Below are 24965 nucleotides of genomic sequence, written 5' to 3'. Positions count from 1 at the left end.
CAATATTTTTCATAATCTCAATTATTTTTAAGATTATCATCGAAAAATCATCCCAACAAATTTATAAAAATTGCAAATCTTTTAATAATCTAACTGCGACTTGATAAATAAACAAACATATGGTTGTCGATAAACAATGAAATGTTCACAATTATAATTAAAGGGCTAAACTATTTTCGATTTGATCGAATAAAAATTTACAAGAATAATCTATGAATGATGACATAAAATATGAACACTTCCAATCATAAGAATACTTTGTAAAGTATGCATCTATGATATGAGTGGTTAGTGTGGAGACATAAATTAAGGTTAGGGTTACGTGGTTAGAGTGGCAAAACTCCGGTCTTGAAGGAACTTCTCCAAATCTAAATATTGTCTTTTCCAGCATATGCATAGAGAAAGAAATATTGAATCAATTAACAACTAGATCAATTCAATAAACAAAATAATAGTTTAAACAAAATAAGGATGATATGAAATTAACTAATACTCCCCTTAATTTGAAGATGGCAAAACTCCGGGATAATTCTTCTCTAGAACTCCATGCACAACTTTGAAAGCTATTTGTGCCGATAACGTTTTGTAAAACTTATACTTTATGGAGAGTAAGGAGAGGGTGCGGCAAATAAAAGAGAGAAAGAGAGAAGGGCTTTATTTATTCCAATCATGATGAGCTTTCTTGCCTTGCAAATAATACAAATCATTAAAGTATTTGATCTCCAAATCCTATTGGAATTCTACTAAGTTTACACAATCATATTCCTAAATAAAGACACTATTTACAACACAAACATGCTTCAGGTTTTCACCTTATACATATAAAACAACTTGGATTTCAATTTGATAACTTCCTAATGCATGCAGAATATCACATTAAATACTAATGGTACATTGTGAATGAGGTATTACATATTAATTTTTTGTTGGCGCCATATAGATTAATATTATAATTATTGGAACTTATAGTAGTAGGTGAAGCTGATGGAAGGAGCCTAACTACTTGATTCTTCTTAATTAGTCAACATACAGCTTAATTAGTTAGTGGGGGAGTAGACTGATGAACCTATCATTTCATCTCATGAATGTCAAACTCCATGCATGTTTGCTCCTGCCTCTATTAACTACCACTTATCTTCTGGGCTGTTTTAAGCTCATCTACATCCCAACTTTTGTCTTAAGCATTGTATGACACCTTTAATTGAGAATACTTGTATGGGAGAACTTGAAGGATCATGAAGACCAACTGCTTTCCACCAATGTTAACTTCCATAGAGTTTAACTTTTATGCAGCATCAGTCATCTTCATTATGTGGTCTCTAATTGAACCAGCATTGTCAATTTTGTAGGTTGTCAAGAGTGACATGTGTTGACTGATCTCAGCCTTCTCAGATTCCTTGAATTTCTTCTCAATCGCACTTAGGTATTCAGCAACCAACTCATGTCTTTTAATCCCTCCTCGAACTATATCAGCCATCCCACTTTCAAGGATTGAAAGTGCAACTTTGTTTGCTCTTGTCCATCTTTCATAATCACCATTTTTTGCTCTAGTGCTTTGATTTGTGATCACTGGTCTTGGAGTATCAATGGCTATATCATACTCATTGATGGTCAATAATAGCCCTATTTCTTTCCTCAATTTCTTGTAATTACTCCCTCTAGCGAGAATTGGAATATTTGCTAAGTTCAAGGTCTTGAGAGATATTGCAGATGCTACAGATGAAATCACAGTTAGGTTCCTGATTTTTCCTGATTTCCTTTACAGTTTACACATCACAATTCACACCAATGATTCATACATATAGACTTAGCAACATATCGTTGATAAGCATACATAGAAAAACTGACTCATTAGTATTTGCAGATAACAAAGTAATTGCAGATGAATACAAGTTTAAGCATTCATGGTCTAAGTTCCCTAAGCAGAAGTTTCGATCGGATTTAATTCATATAGTTTTAAGATTTAACAGAATCTGGAGACTCAATCCTTGTATCGAAACATCAAGCAGACAATGATGGAATAGTCATCCAAATCGATCATATTGGTTGATGTAATCTTTACCAAGAAGCATGTTTTGATGAATGGTGATCTTAATCGAAAAGCCCCAAATGGAGAGGAAACCCTTACGCATAGGCTTTTTTGAAAATCTAACGGTAAATTTTTTATTTTTTATTTTGTTTCGAAAACCCTTATGCCAGAAGACCTAGGGTTCGAGTCCCCAATCCCGTAACAAAATATATATTTTCTTTAAATATCATCCATGCTATTTGAACCTATCGGTTTTGATTGCAGAATTCATAAACTTATAAACCTTGCTCTGATACCACATGTTAAAATAAACATAGAACCAATGATACACCCCGACCTAAAATCAAGGCGTGCTAGCCATCACGTGAGAGTGACGTAACCATGTGTGCAATGCAGAAGAATAATGATATAAAGAAATGCAAATTAGTAAAACCCAACTGACTAAAACACTAGATAAGATAAGGTGAAAGACGAGAATAAGTGTGACTGCACATAACCATAATGTAGGTATCCTAGGTGCAGTCCAGCAGGACAAATGTTAACTATACAATACCAAAGATGGTCCTACATTTATGATGATCTGTCAGAACCACCGTCAATTCCTCGTGAGCCACCAACGAGCACTCCTACCTAAAACCTGGATGGGCGCAAAACAAAAAGTGTGAGTGGGCAAAAACAAAGCTTTTCAAAACCATTCATTATCAAAAGTAAATAACCCATCGCCATAAAACCTGTATAATTTCCAGAAAATAGAATATATTCATATCTATATCAAAACCATGCTCAGAATAGCGATAATCATAAGTATGCCATGCCAAATATCTCAAAATAACTGAATAAGTAACTCAGGTGAATTAACTCATGAGAAATAACATATCAGCCAGAGTCATATAACGTGACATGTACGGTTGAGTCTATAGCTCCTCAACTAGTTCTCTGCACACGAGTTGGAACCACCTAATGTGGTATGTACGATAGGCTGGGTGTAAATAAATACGCTCAAGTGCTACGATCACGTAAAGGCTGTGCAAAGTCTCGCAAGTCACCTATGAGTCAGAACCACCTAATGTGGTTTGTACGACAGGCTAGCACCTGCCTTGGATCCAAGGTGAGCGTGTAATGCGGGAGGTGAACGATCACATGAAGGGTAGGCCCTGTCCTCGGGCAGAGCACTAACATCGAGGTGCAGGACAATGAGCTATAAATACATCTCAACACAATCATACTCACTACCATTAATATACTCACCTGAAGCTTACCTGAGCGTCCGTAGTGCCAAGCAACAATATATATATAACCATACTAATGCATATTCAAACATAGAGCATTTGACATGGAATTTCAAAATATCAAATCATTTAATTAAGTTTTATGGGAAAAATACCAAGTATATATATACTGAAAACCAAAAGCCCACTCACTAATATGTAGAAGGGTCGTACCCCTCGAGTCTCATTTGACTGAGCTCTTCCTCATGATAGGTCTTACCTATATGCGAAACAACTATATTAACGTTATTTTTAAGCACATAACCAAAATTAGGTAATAACTTCTTATACGTTGCTCAATTTGGGTGTTTGAATATACCAACGTGATCTACTCAACCCCACGAACATCCCCATATTTAAAAAAAAAAAATTACGATCACTCACGCACCCTTACGCGCCGGCCAAGGCACAGCCAGACATGCCGCCATGCGCAGGCACGTGCCTGGCACACCAAACGAAATCCCTAACGGCTTTAGGGAATATTCCGTAAAAAATCAGCATATACCATTATATTTACCTGACGGCGTTAAGAATATTTCGTCAAAATTGACCGAATATGCTCCTTCTCCTTCCTTGGTTTACTGGAGTCCACCGCCGGCCACCGCTGCATCGCTGGAAACTGGAAAAAGTTAGAACTTCAATATCTTCTTCATTTCTCAACCAAAAATCATGAAATTTGCACCAAAATGAAGCTTAGGATGAGAAGAACACATTCTTACCACTTTAAGGCCTAAAACCAACAGAATCTTGCCAAAACAAATCTCGATAATCTAGCCACCTCTGCAACTTGATGAATTCGAGTGTTCCAACGTCCAAAACCTTCCAAAATTCTTCTAAAAGCTTCGTGAAGAAGTTTAAGACTTCCTAGGGTCCTAAAACTTGATGAAACCACCGCGATCACGATAGATGAACAATGCACCTCATCGGAGCACCTTGATATCTTGAGTTTCTGAGGTTCTCACATCCAACTAAAGTTATGGTTCTACTCCTGGACTTGCAAGGATTCCAAAAACAACCTCAACAAATTCGATCTTTGACGTTTAGATGTTTGGCCGTACAATTGTATGGACAATGGAGAAAATCCGAGAGGGAGAGAAGGAAGAGGGTCAACGGGATGGGTGTGTGTGTGTGGGGGGGGTCCTGATTTGGCTACCAACCAAACAAAAGAAAAAAAATAAAGCCTAAGTTCCAATTGGTTCCAAAAGCTAAGGAAGAAAATAAATTGGACCGCAACCTAAGTTCACTTCACACAACATAACTCAACGTCCAAGGGCAAAATAATAACTTCAACGCTCTTGAGGATAAAATAATATACATTCAGCACGGGTTGTCACAACCAAGATCTAGCAACATGAATCACAATGATCAAAACACATAACCATAATTCAGCAAACAATACATGAAGAAAACCATACCTGCAGATGAACTTGAACCGGCTGCCATGTCTGATCTTTGCAACAAGTCACAGTGCGCCTTCTCCTCTCTTCAGTGTTCAAAGGCTCTTAACTAATAATAGGTCTTAGTCTGGAATTGAGCACACACTGTGATAGCAGAGGCCACCATATATATACTATATAATCCTAGCCTTATTCCATAAGGATTTCCCTATTAAAATCCATATAGAAAAACAGTTCCTATGAAATAGCAATTCAGCACCGATATGGATTCACAAATCCAATCTCAACAAGACTTCCTATTTAGTCTTTAATCCTGTAATTAAGTTCACAGATTCATATTCATGCTTATATTCTTACAGTCCCAACATCTTGTTCTTATATGATAAATGTTTTAGCAGATCTAGAACATGGTTCGATACACTATGTATTATAATAGAAGTGGTTAAAAAAAAATTGAGTATTCAACCACTTGTATTATAATATTTGGTATACTGAGTCAAGTTCCCAACACACTAAAAAATCTCTCTTCTTATACAGCAAGTGGGACCACTTGATTCACACCTTTGTTGTTTGAGAACATAACATGAGACCCTGTCTGCATTTGTCCAAATCCCAAAAGCGATGAAGGTTAGTCCCAATGGGTGGCCAATTGGGTTTATATCCAACATAAAATAACCAGCATATGCATCATCACTTCCCACCCTCCAAGAATGGAAGGACCCAACCAATTATATACTTTAGAATGGTCTCTGTTTGTGTGCATTGTTAAGTTTAGTCGTTCGCGCCTGACAGTTGACAGAAAATGAACTCTACGGGCGTTAATGGGCAAATATCACTTAAGTGACGTAAGATTAAAAAAATATATGAGAAAAGTTATTCTTAATTTTGTGAATAGCATTCCTATGGTAGATGGTGATTTTTTATATTTTAACCTCTTCCATTTTTGGTTGAAAGGACGAGAAGACCAAGTACATTGTTGCAAAAAAAAGATTATTTTGGCGTTTTAATAAGTTTAGTAGGTTATAAACACTTTTAAATCTGAAGATTATTTTCCGAATTTTTTGTAATTTCTTGTTTTGTTTTTCTTTTGCAAGGGTTCCTTAGACTCTTTAAATCATTTTTAGAGCTTTAATTCGATATGTGTTATTCATCGTATTTATAAAAAAAATTAGAATTTCTCTCAACTTCTAATGTTTTACAAACAAACCTATTGAAGAGTGGTTGTTTGTAATTTCTTTCAAAGCATGATAAAATCATTGATTTAAAGTTTGATGGAAAACTACTTTCACGTTTGGTTCATAGAGCACTTTTTCATTGAGAATTCCTAGTTCCTCTTTTCTCCTTTATGAACACAGAATGATCAGCATTGCTTCTCTGGAAAACCATCGTTCTATGAAGATTGACCATAACATAACTAGAACTTGCTTTACATCTCTCCTACTACAAATGAAATCCGTTTATTTGATTAATTAGCATAACCAGTTGATAATTGATATATCATACCCCATATTATCACAAAATTTGATATGTACCTAAAGTGAAAAGCCTTACTGACTTTGGGAACGCAACTTGTGACATCATATGTTGAAAAGACTACATTGTTGGATATATGTCAACAATATGTGATAAACTTATATATGCTAATAAATAATAAATACGAATAAATATTGAACAGAGTATGAACAACAAAATAATTTTAAACAGAAAAATTGAAGATCGAGGCTTGCGTACCGCAATGTCCTTGAAACATAAATTTCGTCCCTACTCAGTGCTTGTAGTTCTACGGACGCCTGTTTCACCAGGATTCAACGATCAAGTTAGAATTCCAGCACCGGAAAACTTAACTTCTAGCGAATTTCTGTGTGATTCTCTTAGAAATGATGTTTGTGATTGTAGAAGAAGAATATTGATTTTCTGTGTCCTAAATGCCATACAGATGGATGTATATTATATGAGAATGGGATGTGTCTGTTGGGAGACTTCTTATCCAGATGGGTGCTTTGCTCTGTGTTCTTTTTGAACTCTTCAGACTTCATCTTGGATCATCTAAGGTCCATCTTTTGATAATTAATTATTAATTATACATATATATTAATTATAATTAATTACCAATTAATTAGTGCACCCCAAAGCCCAACCCCAAGGGTGAGCCCACTTTTATTCTCTAGGTCTATTACTCAAATCATTTTCTATAAAGAACAAAGCTTTATAAAGTAATAAAATCTTTTAGAAATTACCAATGTGGGACAAAGAAATTTCTACTCAAACTACTGAAATTTCCAACATACTTGTACTCTACCTTAGTGCTTGAAGTAAGGAGAAGTTTTTCAATTTGGGCAAGATCTACACATGAGAACTGTTAGTCGGCCATTAACTGCGATGGAGACCCACACGTTCACCTAACCATCCTACACCCTCCCATTTTTCACTACCAAATTTCTTTCCATTAAACTTTCCCATCATATATCCCTTATTTTGGCCTCTTTGTTCCATCAGATCAGACCTTTGGTGGTAACTCGGAAACAAACCTCCTAAAGACCCGTTCAAGTAATCTATAAAAAAAGGTTCAAACACTATTACTACACATGTTACCTTTGTTTGATTTTTCACCTTGCTTAGTAGTCACACACACAAATTCATGTACAGAGCCAACATCTCCATCTAAAGGCATATGACTCAGTTCTGCATTTATTTCCTCGTGTTTCCACATTCCCTCCCTCATTATTTTGTATTTGTGCCTCCATTTCATATATACCCCGAAGCCATTCACCAAAATACTTTAGCTTCTTCCGTTCTTATTTATTTATATTTGGGGAGGGGCGAACTGAACAAAAAATCTCGGAGTGCATGCAGAAGTATATATATGTTATCAACTGATTCAGTTATATACCATTTCATATCACAATCATTCATTCATACCCCAAAAGCTATTCGTAAAACTACTTAGCTTGTTCCTTAATTTCTTATTTACATCTGGAGAGAGTTTAGAATCTCAAGTGCATAGAAAAGTAAATGCTCTCAACCGCTTCAGGTATATAGTGAACATTATGTACCCAATATTATGAATATCTATAAAGTACAAGGAATCAGTCTTTGTAGTTTGTGCCACCATTATTACTAATCTCTCACTTCCTTGCACTTTTCAGGCTGGACGACAACAAAACACCCCCTCCCTCCTCCCTTCCTCCGCGGCCCCATCTCTCTTTCTCGATTTGCTCTTCCTTGTTGTATTTCTTCCTATATAGCTAGGCTTTTTCATTTCACTTGTTTGGTGAAATGGGAAAGAAACATGATCTGTTGGTTGTAGTAGCGGTATTGCTGCTCATCTTTCTGGTCGGCCACACTCAAAGCTCTAGAGTACTTCATCGGAGCAGTCAAGTTTTCAAGGTAATGAAGCCTAGCGGCAGATCCGGTCATCAGAAACTGCATGACGGCAGCTTTTTTGCGTTCTTACCAAAAGCAAGGCCTATCCCACCGTCTGGTCCTTCCAGGAAGCACAATGCAATTGGTTTACAAAGCTCCTCGCAGCTCTCACCTTGAAGAAGATATAGAGATATATTTCTACAGAAAAAAGGTAGATGTGGCTGCTGCTGCTCACATATCTTCTTCAACTCAGAGAACTAATATTGGTGATGGGTAATGTAGATGGGGTTGATGAATATATATTCACAGTTTTTGTTTTTTTTGTTTTTTTGTTTTTTGTTTATGCAGTCTAATTTTATGAGAAGCAAGCATAAAATAGCTTGGCAAGTTAATGTTGATGGGAATTTTGTAAGGGGGAAAAAGAAAATCAAACATTAATTCATATTCTCTGCGATTTTTGTGGAATTAATCCTGCTTTTTTTTTTTAAATTGAATTCTGCATGTAATTTTCACATGTAATGGAAGTAAAGTTATATATGTTGTAATTATATTCAATCCAATGAGATGAAATTGTCCCATCCAAAAGTATTTGCTGTGATCATAGAGGTAGCTAGCTAGTAACAGTAATGCAGTACTGGAGATTGAGTGAACGCAAACTCAAAATATTTTGACAAGAAGTGAGTGAGTGATGATGGACGTGCGTGATCCTGTTAAATATTATAGGCTGACATGTCATCATCTCATCCTCTCTCTCTCTCTCTCTCTCTTCTGTGTTTTTGCTTCTGGTTGGTGCAGCTGGGGGGTGGGGGTGGGGGAGGTGATGAGGAAAAGAGGGGAGGAGGATGAGTTTTCAAACAAGAAGTCTCACTTGGTGATGAAAGAAACTAAGACTCACATTTCTTAGTTTGCACATTTTTTCAAACACGGGGAGAATAATCCACTTTTAATTTGACTTTTATTTTTTGTTAATTAATTTAATTTTAAGTTTTGTTATATATCTCATTTATTAAAGTAGACCAAAGTGTAACCGAAAAAAGTCACCCATGAAACACCATGAAAATAAATAAAGCAGTGCTATTTACATATTTATTTTTACTTTTTATATTTTTTTTAAATTTTGATCATCGAATTAACTAAAATAAGAAGATTAATGAAAAGATATTAATAGAGATGTTTGAAAGGTAAAAAGAAAAGTATGAATATAACTACCTTATATATATATACATATATATTAAAGTCTAACTTGGACTGCGATTTGGAGGGGGGGTAGGATAAGTTGACAAACTAATTCATGAAAGTTATAAGTTGGTTAAGCCATATCACATCTTGCATTAAATTCAAACTGCCACACTGGGAGAGATGTGAGACTAAGGGAAAAGGATCCCCTCCGGATCCATTATGTGGGGATACCAAGAATTCTCATATCTCAGCACTTCATCGTGTATTATGCGGCCAGTTTTTGTTAGGTACTATTTATGTTTAATTTAAAATAATAAAAGTTAAATAATTTATGATCGCACGATACACGATGAACGGTTAAGATGTAAGAATTCCTAAGATTTCCACATAACGGAACCGGAGGGGATTCTTTTCCGAGACCAAGACCTATGAACAACAGAGGCAGATTCTCTGCCCTCCCACTTCCCGTGCCCTCCTGTTTTGTGTGGTCACGGTTAAACCACGTCAACATTTTATATTTTTTTATAGAGATAATAAGACAAAAATAAATAGTAATATAAAATGTTGACGTGGTTTAACCGTGATCACACAAACATGAGAGCACGGGAAGTGGGAGGGTATAGAATCTGCCTCCTTGAACAACAGAACTGTACAAGGACTTGAGAGTGAGTTCACTTTCATGTGGTGTTCTAGTCCTGTAATACCTTATAATGTACAAATTTTCGTCACATAACAATATATTAAATAAAAAAATGTTACAACCGCGATGAATCAGACTTATACAATTGTAAATCTTGTTCATACAAAGTTGCTCTCGTAAAACTGATGATTCTCAAAGTGAAGTCCCTAGGGTCAAAAGTAGTGACTGTTACATTTTACTTTGGATTGTGGTGGAGGAAGATTCAAAGTGGTTTGGTTAAAACTTAATACAAAGAGGGGTCCCTGCTGGCTTTTCACTTTTGACTGATGTTTGAATCTGCAATGCAAGTGTCCGTGTCGGTAGGTTATGAAAATGATCACGTTAGTATTTGAATATTGGAGCCAGAATGACCTACAATTGTTCAATCGACATTACAAATATGGAGAAGTAATTAGTTATCTAGAATAAAAATTTCGATAAAGACTATCTGATTAGAGCTTGTATGTTTTTTGGGACAATAGAAGTGCATAAAGTACATTCGATAGGATCACATTTTGAGCCTGTTTGGTGTAGAAGATTGGATTAGATGGATATGCCACTATTTTTAATAGATGTTGAAAGAAGAAATGAAAATTTTGTGGTCAACATGAAGGTAGTAGATGAATTACCGAAAAAGAAAACTTATTCATTACTATCCTTTTCTAAATAAGAGAATTAAAAGAGAAAATTTTTTTTATGTCTAATCCTCTCAAAATGAAAAATAATTATCATCTATCTTCATAATACATGATATTCATTTCAATCCAATCTCGAGGCCTTTCCTGTCTAATTAATAAGACATCATCAGAGGGCAAGTGAATAGGACATTGGTGGAGATAAATTAATTCATACTTAGGCCATCTCCAACCGAAGGCCGGCCAGATGGTTTGTTTTAGCCCTCCAGCCCTCCAACAAATTAATATTTTAATGAACAGTATAATGTCATATTTGCCTCCATCTCTAACCGATGACCAAAAAGCCATAGGGCTTGTTTTAGCTCTGTCACAAAAAACCGTCTCCAACCGAGGGACAAAGGGTCATAGGGCCAAACATAATTTATTATTTAAAAATTACAACTTGAATTCAAATCCAACGGCTAAGTGACGTCAGTTAGCCGTTGGATAAAAATGGAATTTAAAAAAAATATGACACAAATTTTGTAAAATAGAAGTTATAGGAAAAAAAATGGAATTTAAAAAAAATATGAAACAAATTTTGTAAAATAGAAGTTATAGGAAAAAAATAGAATTTAAAAAAAAAAATATGAAACAAACTTTGTAAAATAGAAGTTATAGGAAGTTGTAGAAAAAAATAGAATTTAAAAATGGAAGTTATAGGAAAGAAATTTGTAAATAAAAGAAATATAAATAAAACTGTAAAAAAAAATTAAAAAATAACAGCTAGTTGACGTCAGTTAGCTGTTACATTTGAAAATTTGGCCTACCATTCCTGTCGGTCATATCCGACAAGAATGCTCACATTTCTGGCCAGCCCAAGGTTGGCTGGATTGGGCTAGCCCTTTGGCCTTTTCAGATTCCGTGGGGCCCACAAGCCCTCTGACCTAACCCTCGGTTAAAGACAATTTTCAAGAGTTTTTCGATCCTCTGGACCCTTCGGTTAGAGATGGCCTTACATAATGTGTCTATATTTGAATTAACTTTGACATAACCATTCGCTACATTGCAGACATTTTGAAAGAAGAGATAGATGAAATTTTTCAAATTTTATCCAAATTAAAGATCACAACTATTCCTCAGAGGCAGAGGCACCATAAGCCTAGCATATAGGCATAGGCATATCCCCACTCTTTCATCCTTTCTAAATAATTTAATATTATATTTCCTTTTTTTGGGTAAATTTAGTATTATACTAGCGATTGGTGCCCGAGCGTTGCTACGGGTTTTAAAATTATATCACACATGTCAGAAGTTCTAATCGGAAATACCATGTACGCACATGTGATTGATGTCTCATTGTTCATTAACAATAGGCAATACTATATTTCCATACATGTGGAATGTAAGAAGGAAATTATTGTTCTTTGTTCTAAATAAAAAAGAACACTAATTCTAAAATAAAATTTCAAAAACCTTTCCAAGCAGGTGAACATCAAGAAAAATGCCAATTCTAAAATACAAATTAAATTTCTAGTACCAGTATGATTAGTTTGTAACGACTTGTCCATTGTGATAAAAAGCATCCAATTTCTCATTTTGTCTCCAATTTCCATCACTTCAGTTGCCCCTTTTGCAGATTTTTTTTCTTTCTTCCAGTGAAGCCAACGTTTTGCCTTACACTTTGGTTCAGCCTCATCTAGACAATGTAAATATAAATTTATAACATATACATATATCATTCATGCCATCTATTTTATAACATACACATATAAATTTATAACATATACATATATTATTAATTGCACTGAGAATTTAGACTTAGTGATAGATTTGCAGTACATAGAATTTATAACATAACATATACATATATTATTAATTATTCATCAGATTATACAATATAACTCCTTATTCATATAAGTTTACTCATTGACTTGGTCAGAATTCAGTTTATCCCGTGTTTAAAAAATTGTATAATAAATAATCCCTCAGCAAGGTGTATAAAAATAGTATAATAAATAATAATTATAATAAAAATAAACAAATTTGGGAAAGGAAATTGGAGACATCACCTCATCAAAGAGAACCATATAAGAATTTAAGTCATGGTACAATGGGTGGCCTTCACTACTGCAGTAATCCAATGCTTCAGCAATGTTCAGAGCAACTCTTGGTCGCATAACCCACTCAATGGTCTGATTCTCCCCTGTCAAGAAAGTGTGAGATGAATTTATACATGAAGCACTTTGAATAGCTATAGGCAAATAAATTTCAGGGGTCACTTGTCAAGTAATACCAATTTAAGTTTATATACCTTCAAAAGCCAGTGTACATAAATTGAAAATAGAAAAAAACATAAACATAATCATACCTGGAGAGTGATGGCAAAGGTATTTCATCAGCCAGAAAACCCCTGCAAAGAAGAAAAATTCCACAAAATCAGTATATTAGCACCCCCTGCAAAACCCCAGATTCAAAAATTAGAAAAATCGAATTTGATAACATTGTGCCGTAAGAAACCCCCAAATTTCCAGATGATGAAAAACTAATACAACCTTTGCAAAAAATAATCAGAGTATGAAAAATCAAATTCGAAATTCTTAAATCTGGAAGTTGAAATTGAAAATTTCGAGAAACTGCCTCCCGTGAGCAGAGGAAGAGAAAAAGGAAGGAACGGAGCCTTCGACGATGATCCACGCGAGGCTAAAGAAAGAGAGAAGCGGAAGCCGGAAGAAAGATGGAGAACAAGGAACAAAAACAGAGTGTTAAACGATGAGTGAAGTGTGGCAAAGATGGGCAAAACCGGAATTTTGCTCTACCATGCAAACAACAAAACGTGAGAGTGAGAAGAAGCAAAGGGCATTTTCGACATTTCACTGTTCACGTGAAACAGTGTCGGAGGAACCGAGTTTTAGCATATATAAAATTTCGAGTTTTAATTTATACAAAATTTTTAAATAATTTTTAAATTCTTTTCACCAATAATTGAAACAAGAGGTCTCTGTTTCTTTTCAATTCCAACCCCATTCATCTTAAAACTAAATTTAACATCTTATTTTATAAACAAATCAATCTTTCAAAATTAAAATCTAAAGTCTGATTTAATTTTATTAAAAAAATATTCTTTAACATTATCCAACTGAAGAATAATAAACTTTGAGTTTTTCCTCCTCTCCTTCTTGAAATTTTCATATATTTTGTGCTCCAAATTCCAACCCACAACAATATTAAGGGTTATGAATCTCTCTGTTTACTCTAAACTTTTTACTAAATTTATAAAATTTTCATATATTTTGTTCTCTAAATACTCAATCCATTTTTCTCATTTTCTGTTTGAAAATTCCCAATCCATTCTATTTTTCATTAACTTGATGTTGGAGGTTTTATTTCTCTTAATCCTCTTTAATTTTATAATAAATAATCTCTATATTGACTTGATATTGGAAGGTTAGTTTCAACATGAAAAAAGCACTTAACGCCTCAAAAAATTCAATTAGCTCGCAATTCCAAGCATGTATTGTAGTCTCTTGTTAATACGTACTATCTAGTTATTTTAGCTCTTAACATTTATGTGAAGCCCCTCTTCACGTAAAATCCTAGCTCCGCCGCTACTAATCCTCACATAAATTATAGGATTAAAAAGGACAACTTTTCTTCATGAGTAACCTTCAACTTGAACAAGATAAAAAAGATGTCATTCATTTCTCCCTTTAAAAAGCCTTCAATGTGGTGAACAATCCTATCCAAGCTAATCATCTCTATCAACCGAGCCCTAAAGATTATATTCAACACCACCTTTCATTTTGACTTAACATTCAAGAAAGAACAATCAGTTTGGATTACCTACAATAATCATAAGGTTAGTTACTAAGCATTACGCGTGTGCTAATCGGTTCGCTACCAAGTTTAGATGACTTTCACAAGACAAAAACTAAGGTACCAAAAGTATGGAAGAGCAAGAAGAGACTTTGATTTGCTCAGATCATCGTCTCATAAATGAAGATTTTATATACACTACAATACAACAGGTGTATAAAAGGGTAAATACCCATAAATTAAATGGAAGAGAGAAAATCAATCTAAAAACAAAACAAAAAAACAAAAAAAAGGGTGAAATTGGGAAGGAATGAAAGGGGAGAAACAAAATTAAAGGCAAAAGAGGTGGTTTGCATGCTTCCCTTCATACCCGCCACCCTTTTGTTGCTTCCTCTCAATACCACCTACACAGTAATTCATACAAAATAAGTTAACGGAGTAGTGCCCTCCTCCTTCCCCTCCTCTACTAAGCCTGTTGAGATGAGGCCGGTGAGAGAGCTCCGTCTGATCTACGTGCAGCTGAGCCAGCAACCGAAGATCTGTCTGACCCACGCACATTGTACTTCTCATACACTTTCTCACGATTCTCCGACCACCAGATCTGTGCTTGGTGCTCTCCAAATCTCCTTCGGCTACAAATGAAAATATATATTATCAGACTTTAATTACAAGATTATTCCATCTTTGATCCATAACAGCAAAGTTATGCACGAGTATGTGGCATGTTATGGCCAATATGATCAAGAGATCATTGGCCTACCAGCTGACACATTTATTGTATTAAGAAACTAGCAAAACCAAGAGTACCTGAAGCGCACTCGTTTGAGATCTCTAGTTCCATCCCGGAGAGCCACAAGAGTTATATAAACACCAGGCTCATATTGTTCAATCCATTCTGCCTCAACTGTATTACCATTAGCAGGCGATGGAGAATTCATGGATCTCGCACCATTCTCCCCATCTCGAAAAGGCCCGGATTCCCTGCCATCAACAGTTTCAGACGCACTACTACCAACTGTCTCAAATGATCCACCACCATTGGGTAGTTTATCTGGGGAGTTTATCATCCCATTGGGGGTGAGAGGGCCCCGACTGTGCTGCACGATTGTTTCGTTTGTTCCAAGTTGACCCTTGGGTGAAAGAGTCGGCCCGTGATTTCCATTTGTTGTAGCAGAGTCGATTCCCAAGGAGGAGATCAAGTAAGAACTGCTGATGGAAGTCGATCTTGAATGCTGCTCTTCATTAGCATCTGGATAGTTAATGCCATTTGGCTCCAAACCATTTGGCAGTAATGCCTGCTTTATGGTCTCTGTATCATAAACCCCAGGTGAAAGCCGTTCCGCCAAATCCTTGAGCTGAAATTATTATCAGCGATGATGATCACTATGGCAGTCCAACAAAAAATAAAAACCAAAATAGTAGACGTATTCAGCTACCCAACTCAATAGTAAATAACACCCTTTAACTTATTCAAGTCCGACAGTTTAAAAGATTGCAACTGACAAAAAATAGGTATGAAAAACTTGTACCATTGGATCCTTATTGCTACAGCCTACAGTTTCATTCACAGAGATAAACCTACATCATTCATGTACTATTCTACTCTGAACTGAAGTTTATTTTATTAAATTCAATATTTCAAAAAGAAACAATTAAATTAAACGTTTACTAAATAGAAGACACAAAAGTTGATGATCGTGAATAAGTTTAGGAAATGAAAGCGAGTAGCAGAAGAAATGACCTGTGCGGTTAGTGACTTTATAACTTCTTTTGCAGCTTTAGATTTAGCAGATTCGTCTGCGGCCAATGCCATTGCTTCTTGTACTTTCTTTGAAGAATTCTGAAGCTCTAATTCTTGACGATCACATCTCTGTCTAAGGCTCTCAACCTTACAAAAAACATTTACAATCAAATTATTAAAATACAATAACTACAAATAGTCAAACATGAAACCCACCACCCTTCTCAAGAGGTTTATAAAAGTAGCAATAAAGTCCAGAAAAGTATGAACCTACCCGTGAGCGTAATTTTAGCACCTCCTGATTCAAAAGTTCATTTGTTTTCTTCAGACTATCAGCAATACTTTTTGAGAAGGAAAGTCCTGATGTAGTAGGAACAGGAGTTGCAAAACGAGGGGGGCTTGGTCTCCTCGAGAAAGGGGACACGGACCTTGAACTTGCTCCAGATGGTGTAAGAACTGGTTTGGGAACTGTTCGTCGCAGATCAACAGCCGTTGACATAACAACCTCCTTTAATTGCAACAATGAAGGTGCTTGAGCAGAGCGGACAAGTGAAAATGTGTCAGCTTTCTTTCCCTGCTTGGCTGCTTTAGTATCTAATTGCTTTATCAAATCCATATTCGATGGTACAGCAGTCTTGTATAATCTTATGTCAGCCTTGTCCAACCTGTCCTTGTTCTCACCCGACAACCGAGGTATAGCATTCCTTCTGTTATTACTACCAGTTTCTGACACCTTATTCAATTTCACATAACAAGGATCACAAACTCGATATGGTTTTCCAGGATTTGGAGCCAGAGCTGCCCTTGTTGCTTTTTTTGAACTGCATGAGTGGCAGTGCACAAGTCCACAATTATAGCAGTTGTGCCTCTTCCTTGTGAACCCAAAAGCCTGTCTACAAGCAGAGCACTGTGACTGCTCAGCACCAGATACCCATTTGTGAAGACAAATAGCTGCTGTATATTCTGAACCGCAACAAATATATTTCACATGTCTATCCTTTAAAGCTTCAACCAAAGTCGGTGTTTTCCGATCTTCAACATCTCCATGGCCTAATCTCCCATTAGCTCCCTTTCCCCATGTATAAACTTCATTCCTGGATGTTAATACTGCTACATGATAAGCACCACATGCAATTTCTTCAATACAATCCCCACCGAGTTTGTCTTCTACCAAGCAAGGTAGCTTTCCATCAGAATTGGGATTCCCAAGCTGACCATAAACAGTACTGCCCATTGTAAAAACATGTCCTGAAGTCGTCAAGCCAACTGTTAAACTGTGCCCGCAAGCAATTTTGTGAAAACTGTAGTCAATAAGGGCTGGAACACAAGTCGGTTTAAGTCGGGCTTCCTTGTCCCCATGCCCGAGACGATTTTTATCTCCATCACCCCAAGTAAACAACTTACCTGACGAAATACTTGCACTAGATTGTGTTGCAATAACCTCCACCACAGCAGCAGTGTGCCACACCCCACATGCAACAGATATTGTCCTCAACCCTGATAGGGATTCTACTTCTCTCGGATAAGGAACATTTTCTCTGTCTCCATGGCCTAAGACGCCAAATGTGCCATCACCGAATGTGAAGAGTTTCCCCGTTGATGTTATCAAGGCTGTATGCCATGGACCACAAGTTACAGAAGCAACTTGAAGTCCCTCAAGAGGACCCGAAATTCTCTTTGGTATCCAATGGCTGACATCAGTGCCATGACCAAGTAGCCCAGCATTATGCGTACCATCTCCCCACGTATAAAGTTCCCCAGCCATTGTAACAGCACATGTATGAAATTCTCCACATGCTGCAAAATCAACACTAGTAGCTGCCAGAGATTCAACTAGATGAGGTTGAACAACATCCTTCCCAGCACCATGCCCTAGTCGTCCTCCAGATTCTTCACCCCATGTAAACACTTCACCTTGTCTCGTGACCAAGGCTGCATGCTTGACCCCACAGGCTATATGATGGACATCCAAAACAACATTGGACTCTAATGGCCTAGGGACAAGCACATCTGATCTCGGGCTCAAATAATTCACATTTTTATCAGCCCCAACCTTAACAACACTATCACAAATAACCTCACCCCATATGTACACATCACCTAGAGCTTCACAATCATCCGGTCCAGAACCATGACTTGAAGTGCTAGGAGCACTTGAAACACTAACTCGAAATGCATCTGAACCAGATCCTTTAACTTGCATATTTGTCAGGTCTGATGCAGCATGTGACCTCTCAGAAACTGGAGAATTTTCAGGGGGAAAACTCTTAGGCGAAGTATTTGGTTTGAAATTAACAGAAATCTCTGGAGAGCCACTATCTCGTGCACCACTAGCAGAACTATCACTAGGACTATTTGATGTCAAGTCCTTGCCATCCTGAAGTACCCGAAAACATGATAAGCAGGCAGTCATTCAACAGGTTTGTATACATATCGAAATGTAAGAGAAACTTTCGTACATCCAAAGTCTATGTGCGTGTGTGTAATTTCACCATAAAGAGGTTGGATGACTACAATAAAATCATATGAACTGAACTATAAAGTTGGATGACTCATTTAGAATATATATAAAAAAAAAAAATATATATATATATATATTAAACATATAAAGTAATAAAAAATAAGATTAAAAAATGTCTATAAAAAGCCAATCCAAAAATACATGCAAAAACACTATGTCTATGCAAGGAGAAGTTTAATTTCTTTAAGAATCAAATACTAAAATTTAACTTAAAAATAATAAAAGAATCTGAGCATAGTATTTCAGCATTTCAAATTTAGCTCAAAAGCTCCAATACAGCATGTTGATGCCTGTATAACACAGATCACTGCAAGACAAGAGAAAACATAAAATTTAACCACAAAAGAGGTTTCTAAGTAGGCATATTTACATCAAGGTAGAGGCCTCCATCACTCCATCCATCAATTTTTGAACGCCCACCTCTGCCAGAGGAAAGTAGTGCTTTAAGGCCTGCAATCCACACTTCTGCCTCAACTTTGTCCTTGCAAATCTGGAAGCAAATAACAGATTATCATAAATATTGTTATTATAAATAAAAATAGGACACAATGTAAAGACAAATAATTTTGAGCTTCCACCACTAACCAGATCAAGAGACCGCTTTCCGTTATTGTATATAAGAGAAAATGATAAATAGTCCTTTTCAGGACGTAAATATCGTTGAAAGACAGCCTGTAACAAATTTTGGAGCAAGATGAAATTAGAATAAGTATCGCTAGAAGACTTAAAATTTAAACTGCAGTAAATCTATGCCAACTATGTACTAAAAAATTATATCAAATTTCTCACAGTTCTTTGTCCAGGAACAATTCTTGTGACAGAAGCCAACTTCAAACTTCTTTCGCTACTTGAAATCCAGATCAAAGTTGATTCATCCTGAAATTATTAAATGCAGCAGTAAGTAGAAAATAGAAGGAATTTAAGAAGCAGACAAATTTGTGAATTAAAATGCAATAAATATAATCACAAGCAAGAACCATAGAAGGCCATTGAAATGCTATCTGCCACAGAAGGCCAGTGAAATGCTATCCCATTAGCAGTATTTTACATTGCATACATCAAAACACAAAGTAGCATGGTTATGCAGCAACGTAGCAGCACAACTAATGTCAACTGACATTTAACATATTCCAATACCTTACAAGGTGAAATGTATAGTCTATCAAACCTTCGTGGCTATTAGAGCAATTCCACCCCTAAGGACTTTGCGCCAGCACCCAGCGCATTTATCCACTCAAGTGAACAGTAATAGACTGGAGTGAATAGTAATAGACCAAGGCATCTCCACCCCTAAAAAAATGCGCTGGCACCCAGCGCATTTATTTGGTGTGTTTTTTTTTTAAAGTTTATTTCGGATAAGATTTTTAACCAATTTCGGATAAAATTTCAAATAAACTTAAAAAAAATACACACTAAAATAAAATTACATACTCATCAAATAAACTATAAAAAAAAAACACACTAAAATGAAATTACATAAACTCATCAAATACACTTTATTCTTCAACCACAAGCTTTTTGGTATTTTTTTTCACACAAAAAGTATATGAAAGCTTTGGTAGAAAGTGTAGGAAATATTGAAATGTGGTGTAAGGTGGAAGATGAGGGTTAGGTATTTATAGAATTTTTTTCTTTTTTTTTTAAACTTTTCTGTATTTTTTAATAATTTTTCTGTATTTTTTAATAAATTTTAATTTAGTTAATTAACGTGGACCGTTGATCTGTGATCGGACGGTCCATTTTAAAAGTCAAATTTAAAATTTTTTACCATTGGAAATCCAACGGTCTACAAAAAATAGCCGTTGGAAATCCAACGGCACTGAGGAGGGCCACGTAGCCCTATTCCGGGTGAACACAAGTGGGCTGACAAGCGGGCCCCGCCGCCTGCAACCTTGTCTGCTACTCGCGCACATGCGCGATTCTGCTGCACGCGCCAGCCAATAGGCCGGCCTCTGGGTCTGTCCGAAATGGGCTGGCCTGTTGCCTGGCATGGGCTGGGGGCTGGGGGCTGGGACATTTTGTGGGCTGGAGCAAATTCACTGAGGGCTGGCTTGTTTTTTGGACTGAGGGCTGGGACATTTTGTTCCCGGTGGAGTTGCTCTTAATGATATGTTTCTCCAAGAACTATAGACCATATTTTGCCTTGACTGACCTCAAACTACACAACGAATAAGTTCTCAAATCTCTTATCCAAATGAAATATGCCATAGATTCTGGCAAACTGCCTACTGTACCCTTTGGTTCCAATCTGCCATATGGATCGGAACCTAAATTAACTCAGATTTCCCTTTCAGTTATCAATTTAATTAGCAGAAGGGAAACTTGATAAATTTTATCTTTTCCGTCATAAGCACAAATGGAAATTGTATACTTGTGGGAGAAGATGGAAATTACCTAATTGGCACTACATTACCACTGCTAAGCAGGGAATTCAATTAAATATGTTTCGTAGCATTCTTGACTTCATCCTTTTACAAATTTTACTGTTTGTCCATGCAGGAATTGTGGAATAAATTTTTTATTTCAACCTTAATAGTTGAGAGAGGTCGCACTTGGTGCGATGGCAAATGCCTTCGCCCATGAGCGGTAGGTCTCGGGTTCGAGACTTGGGAGCAGCCTCTCCATAAATAGGGGTAAGGCTAGCCGACATTCACCTCTCCCAGACCCTGCGTAAAGCGGGAGCCTTGTGCACTGGGTACGACGAACCTTAATAGTTGAGCACACCATGTTCTATTCCTTTCATGGAGTGGACAAACCACCAATATTTTAAAAATAAAAAATAAATCCTAATAGAGAAGCTTTAGATACAAACTTACAGTAGAAAGTCTAAATGGACAAAACTTAGGCTTTCCCTTACGACCATATTTCAGTAGTTGAGCACCCTTCTTCAAAGCAATTATTGCCTGAAAATCATTTAAGGATCATTCAAAACCATGAGAAAGATATGAAGGGCGGATAAACGCTGTATGAACTAAACATAGGACCATAATAACCCACACAAAAGAGAAGTATCATTTATACTCGAATATAGAATTCTACACCATATCAAATGCTATTCTAATTATAACATTACCCTGAACTCCATACCGCATATAGTAATGACTTTGTGACTTCCAACTCAAGAAGCATACCAACTTAGTTCTCATTCAGTTACAAGTTACAACCTCCCAAAACATATCATAATTCATAACCGTTATCCTGCGACTAAGAGAATAAATTGCTAAATCCAAACTTTTAAGATATTAAAAAACCCTATGTGTCTTCTAAAGTTACTATAAAAACTGTTCCAAATGGAGCAGCAGGTTTTACACCCTGCGAAGAAAGTAAAATGTGGTTTCCATGCAATGCCATTTCCATTAGATCACTCTGTCGCAAAAATCACTAGACATTTATCGTTTGAAGATGTCAGTACTTTACATATGCCTCGAAGCAAACCCAGTTGTCGATATGGAAAATGCACATGGAAAAAATACAAAATTAAAAAAGGTTCGAAACTTCGGCCCTGTTTGGTCCAGTAAAAGCACCCATACTGCTTCCATTGAGCCGAAAACAACGAACCCAGAAGTGATCCTCAAAACCAAAACCTTGAGAAGATTATGTTCCCAGTATTTATATCTAAAAAGTTGTATATCAATTACCAAATCAAAATTCCCTCACATTGTAACATACCTGAAGATTATGTTCCCAGTAATTATATCTAGAGAGTTGTTTTCAATTACGAAATCAAAATTCCCTCACATTTTTAACATACATACAAAACTTAAATGTATCAAACTAAAAATAAAGAGCTCTCCTTCCAAATTCCACTTTTTAGAGGAGGAAACAAACAAATCTTCGTCTTTTCTAAGTAATTAAACAGACAAATAAATAGGAATTTATTTCATTTTCTTTGTATTTTTTGATAAATTTGCAAAAACAAAATAGAGGCAAAGAGAATTTAGAGAGAAAGAGACCGACCTGGTCGATGTCACGGTTGGCATTCCCGTAGCTAACAAGATCTGCCATTCCATGTGAGAGAAATTACCGTAACGCCACCACCCTCTCCGATTCCCCGCCGGAGCTCCGTTCATCATCTACCTTCCAACTCGCTCTCGCGCCTCCGTGCAATACCATCAACGGCCACGTCACCACAACAACAACCACCACGCTCAGTTCTCTCTTTCTGTACACTACGCGGCGCAGATCTGCCGAAACCCTAAGACCTCCAGTTCTGATCTTTGACTCAGAGCAAAGAAGAAACAGAGCTCGAAGCCGTGGACTGTTGGGAAGCTGGTTGCGGAGAGACCGACGGCGGGTTTAAAAACGAAGAGGGGCTCAGAGAGGAATTTAGGGAGTGAAAGAGAAAAGAGAAGGGACGAAACGGCGCCGGAGAATGGGACGGGAGGGGAAGCGGACCGGACGAAGGAGGGAGGGAGGGAACAGAAGAGAGAGAAAATTCCCTGCAAAGAGAAAATTTAGGGGGGGTGGGGTGGGGCGTGTCCGAGTCTGTCAAAAGCACAACTGGTCAAACCTGTGAAAAATTGAATACTACCGATCAAATAAATCAAACTCGAAAAATAAAATAAAATAAAATATGTATCTAGAATTTTAGAATTTGATGCAACTGAGTACGAACTGGTTGAAACCACATGACCATGGTGGAAGGTTACTCAAAGTTTTTCTTTTTGTAAACAAGGTTAAACAAGCCACTTAGATGTGTCCTCCTCGTATGTGTTGTTTCTAAAAGCTTTTGTTGTAAAATTAAGATTTCAGCATTCAGTTTCGTTTTTTTTTTTTTTTTATGTAAAGTAGTGTACCAGCTATAAAAGTGTAACTTTTCGTTTGTCAAGGAGTTTTATTTGTTCTTTTCCAAATGTGTAATCGTTGGAAATTGGCGAGTTGTAATGTTTTCAACTAAATTTGAACTGAATGTAATTGTAGTCTAAGTTTTGTGTTCCGTTTTTCGTTTTGTGCTACATAAATGTTTACGTAACTACTCATATACGTTATGATATATTCAATTTCAAAAACACTATATCGTTATAACTTATAAGATTGTGGTTAGACTTTGGTGATGATTTTGGGTCCTTGTAAGATTGCGAGTGATGCATCATTTTCTTCCTTACGGGTGGTGTTAGGTTTGAGCGTTGCAAGAATAGCAGGATGACGATAATGGCCTTCATTAGGAATGATGTGGCGAAAAGAGAAGCGGCCAAGTTGTGCGTTGGTATACGAGAGATTTTTTAATGTGACAAGAACACAGAGCGGTATACCACGTGTCATTATACAAATAGTAATATATGTGTGTTCAAAAGTTAATAACTTACAAAATATAATTTCTCATCATTTATATAAAAATACGTGATGTACCATCTGTGTTACGGTTTACAAATAGTTTGGCTACACGCAAGTAGGATTGGAGAAGGGTAGAGAAGGTATTGTACTAGTGAAGGTGGGTTCAGAACTTCAGAGGGATTTGGTGGCGGTTATAACGCCAAAGGTAGCAGATTTTGAACCCAAACGAGGAGAATGTAGGAGTTTGTGAATACCTACAATTGCACCAATGTTTCATAAATCCATATAATTTGTGTGCACGAATATCATTGATTTGTATAAGGAAATACACGGATGAATATTCCATGCATTTTTAAGTGGAGAAAATCCAACAAAAAAAAACTCTGACTCCTTTGTAAACATGAATATCAACCAGTAATGTACGTGTTAAAATATAGTCATTCCTTGCTTATACTTTTGTTTTATACAAATGATATTAAAGATAAAAGAACGACTGCATAAACGAGTATTTGGTTTGTTTGGGGTTCCTTTTTTGGGAAAAATAATACTAGAAAGTGCTTTCTAATAACTAAAAGCACTTCTAACTAAGGTCTCGTTTGGTATTGTTTTTTCATCAAAAGCTATTTCCTTTAAAGTTAAGCATTTAAAAAAATGTCTAGTAAAAACAAAATATCTTGCTTATTTTAAAAGCAGTAACCTCCAAACAGTATCTTTGAAAGCAGCATGCATGTTGCTTTTAAACGTTACTTTCGTAAAAAGTTGAGTTGAGCCTTTAATCTATATTTTCAATTCCTTAATACCCTTATTAATTTAAAAAATTATTATTATTTATCTTTTTACTTGGTTATTATGTTGGGAAAAACAAAAGTTTTATTACACTTATTTTTTCTCACTCGAACTTTCTGTTTTGCGTCCCTCCAAGACTTAGTAGCTAAGAGCTAGTTTGGATGTACTTTTAAAATGACTAAAACCACTTTTAGAGAAAATATTTTTGGGTTTCAAAAGCACTTAAAGTGCTTTCTACAAGAAGCATCAGTTGTATGATTCTTTCAGGAAGCACTTCAAGTGTTTTTCCAAGATTTAT

General features: G+C 36.2%; 3 protein-coding genes and 1 long non-coding RNA gene across 5 annotated transcripts; 1 reads left to right on the top strand and 3 right to left on the bottom strand.

Moving 5' to 3' along the window:
• Nucleotides 1-1285: 1285 nt before the first annotated feature.
• Nucleotides 1286-4740, bottom strand: LOC139196004 (uncharacterized). The gene is made up of 2 exons (XM_070821665.1): nucleotides 4713-4740; nucleotides 1286-1749 (listed from the first exon to the last, which is right to left on the bottom strand). Exons 1-2 carry the CDS (start codon nucleotides 4738-4740, stop codon nucleotides 1286-1288), a joined length of 492 nt encoding a protein of 163 aa, XP_070677766.1.
• A 2524-nt stretch (nucleotides 4741-7264) lies between these two features.
• Nucleotides 7265-8642, top strand: LOC139196338 (uncharacterized). The gene is made up of 2 exons (XR_011581158.1): nucleotides 7265-7725; nucleotides 7841-8642. It is a non-coding gene; the product is annotated as an uncharacterized lncRNA (long non-coding RNA).
• Nucleotides 8643-11844: 3202 nt separating this feature from the next.
• Nucleotides 11845-13294, bottom strand: LOC103402167 (serine/threonine-protein kinase BSK1-like). The gene is made up of 4 exons (XM_029101863.2): nucleotides 13170-13294; nucleotides 12901-12942; nucleotides 12602-12735; nucleotides 11845-12228 (listed from the first exon to the last, which is right to left on the bottom strand). Exons 2-4 carry the CDS (start codon nucleotides 12926-12928, stop codon nucleotides 12145-12147), a joined length of 246 nt encoding a protein of 81 aa, XP_028957696.1. The 5' UTR covers nucleotides 12929-12942; nucleotides 13170-13294; the 3' UTR covers nucleotides 11845-12144.
• A 1183-nt stretch (nucleotides 13295-14477) lies between these two features.
• Nucleotides 14478-23179, bottom strand: LOC103402168 (PH, RCC1 and FYVE domains-containing protein 1-like). Of its 2 annotated transcripts, XM_008340906.4 has the most exons (9): nucleotides 22565-23179; nucleotides 21424-21510; nucleotides 19397-19483; nucleotides 19193-19279; nucleotides 18978-19097; nucleotides 16361-18463; nucleotides 16087-16233; nucleotides 15153-15700; nucleotides 14478-14977 (listed from the first exon to the last, which is right to left on the bottom strand). In XM_008340906.4, the coding sequence occupies exons 1-9, from the start codon at nucleotides 22610-22612 to the stop codon at nucleotides 14812-14814; spliced, it is 3393 nt and encodes a 1130-aa protein (XP_008339128.3). In that variant the 5' UTR covers nucleotides 22613-23179; the 3' UTR covers nucleotides 14478-14811. The 2 variants fall into 2 exon arrangements, with proteins under 2 accessions (XP_008339128.3, XP_070678221.1); XM_070822120.1 differs by lacking the exon at nucleotides 21424-21510 and having other exon boundaries at nucleotides 22565-23097.
• Nucleotides 23180-24965: the final 1786 nt, after the last annotated feature.

The sequence above is a fragment of the Malus domestica genome, chromosome 05, assembly GCF_042453785.1.
Source record: "Malus domestica chromosome 05, GDT2T_hap1".
Taxonomy (NCBI): Eukaryota; Viridiplantae; Streptophyta; class Magnoliopsida; order Rosales; family Rosaceae; genus Malus; species Malus domestica.
Note: the sequence above shows the minus strand (reverse complement) of the source record. Positions and strands in the feature narration are given on the sequence as shown.

What these genes read in the sequence shown, in the direction of transcription:
- LOC139196004 (XM_070821665.1), bottom strand. Translation starts at nt 4,740, where the DNA reads ATGGCAGCCGGTTCAAGTTCATCTGCAG. An exon ending in CGGTTCAAGTTCATCTGCAG is followed by an intron (nt 1,750 to 4,712) that starts GTATGGTTTTCT and finishes AAAGGAAATCAG; the next exon opens with GAAAAATCAGGAACCTAACT.
- LOC103402167 (XM_029101863.2), bottom strand. Translation starts at nt 12,928, where the DNA reads ATGAAATACCTTTGCCATCACTCTCCAG. An exon ending in CCTTTGCCATCACTCTCCAG is followed by an intron (nt 12,736 to 12,900) that starts GTATGATTATGT and finishes CTTTCTTGACAG; the next exon opens with GGGAGAATCAGACCATTGAG. An exon ending in ATATGGTTCTCTTTGATGAG is followed by an intron (nt 12,229 to 12,601) that starts GTGATGTCTCCA and finishes TACATTGTCTAG; the next exon opens with ATGAGGCTGAACCAAAGTGT.
- LOC103402168 (XM_008340906.4), bottom strand. Translation starts at nt 22,612, where the DNA reads ATGGCAGATCTTGTTAGCTACGGGAATGCCAACCGTGACATCGACCAG. An exon ending in CCAACCGTGACATCGACCAG is followed by an intron (nt 21,511 to 22,564) that starts GTCGGTCTCTTT and finishes AATGATTTTCAG; the next exon opens with GCAATAATTGCTTTGAAGAA. An exon ending in ATGGAGGCCTCTACCTTGAT is followed by an intron (nt 18,464 to 18,977) that starts GTAAATATGCCT and finishes CGGGTACTTCAG; the next exon opens with GATGGCAAGGACTTGACATC.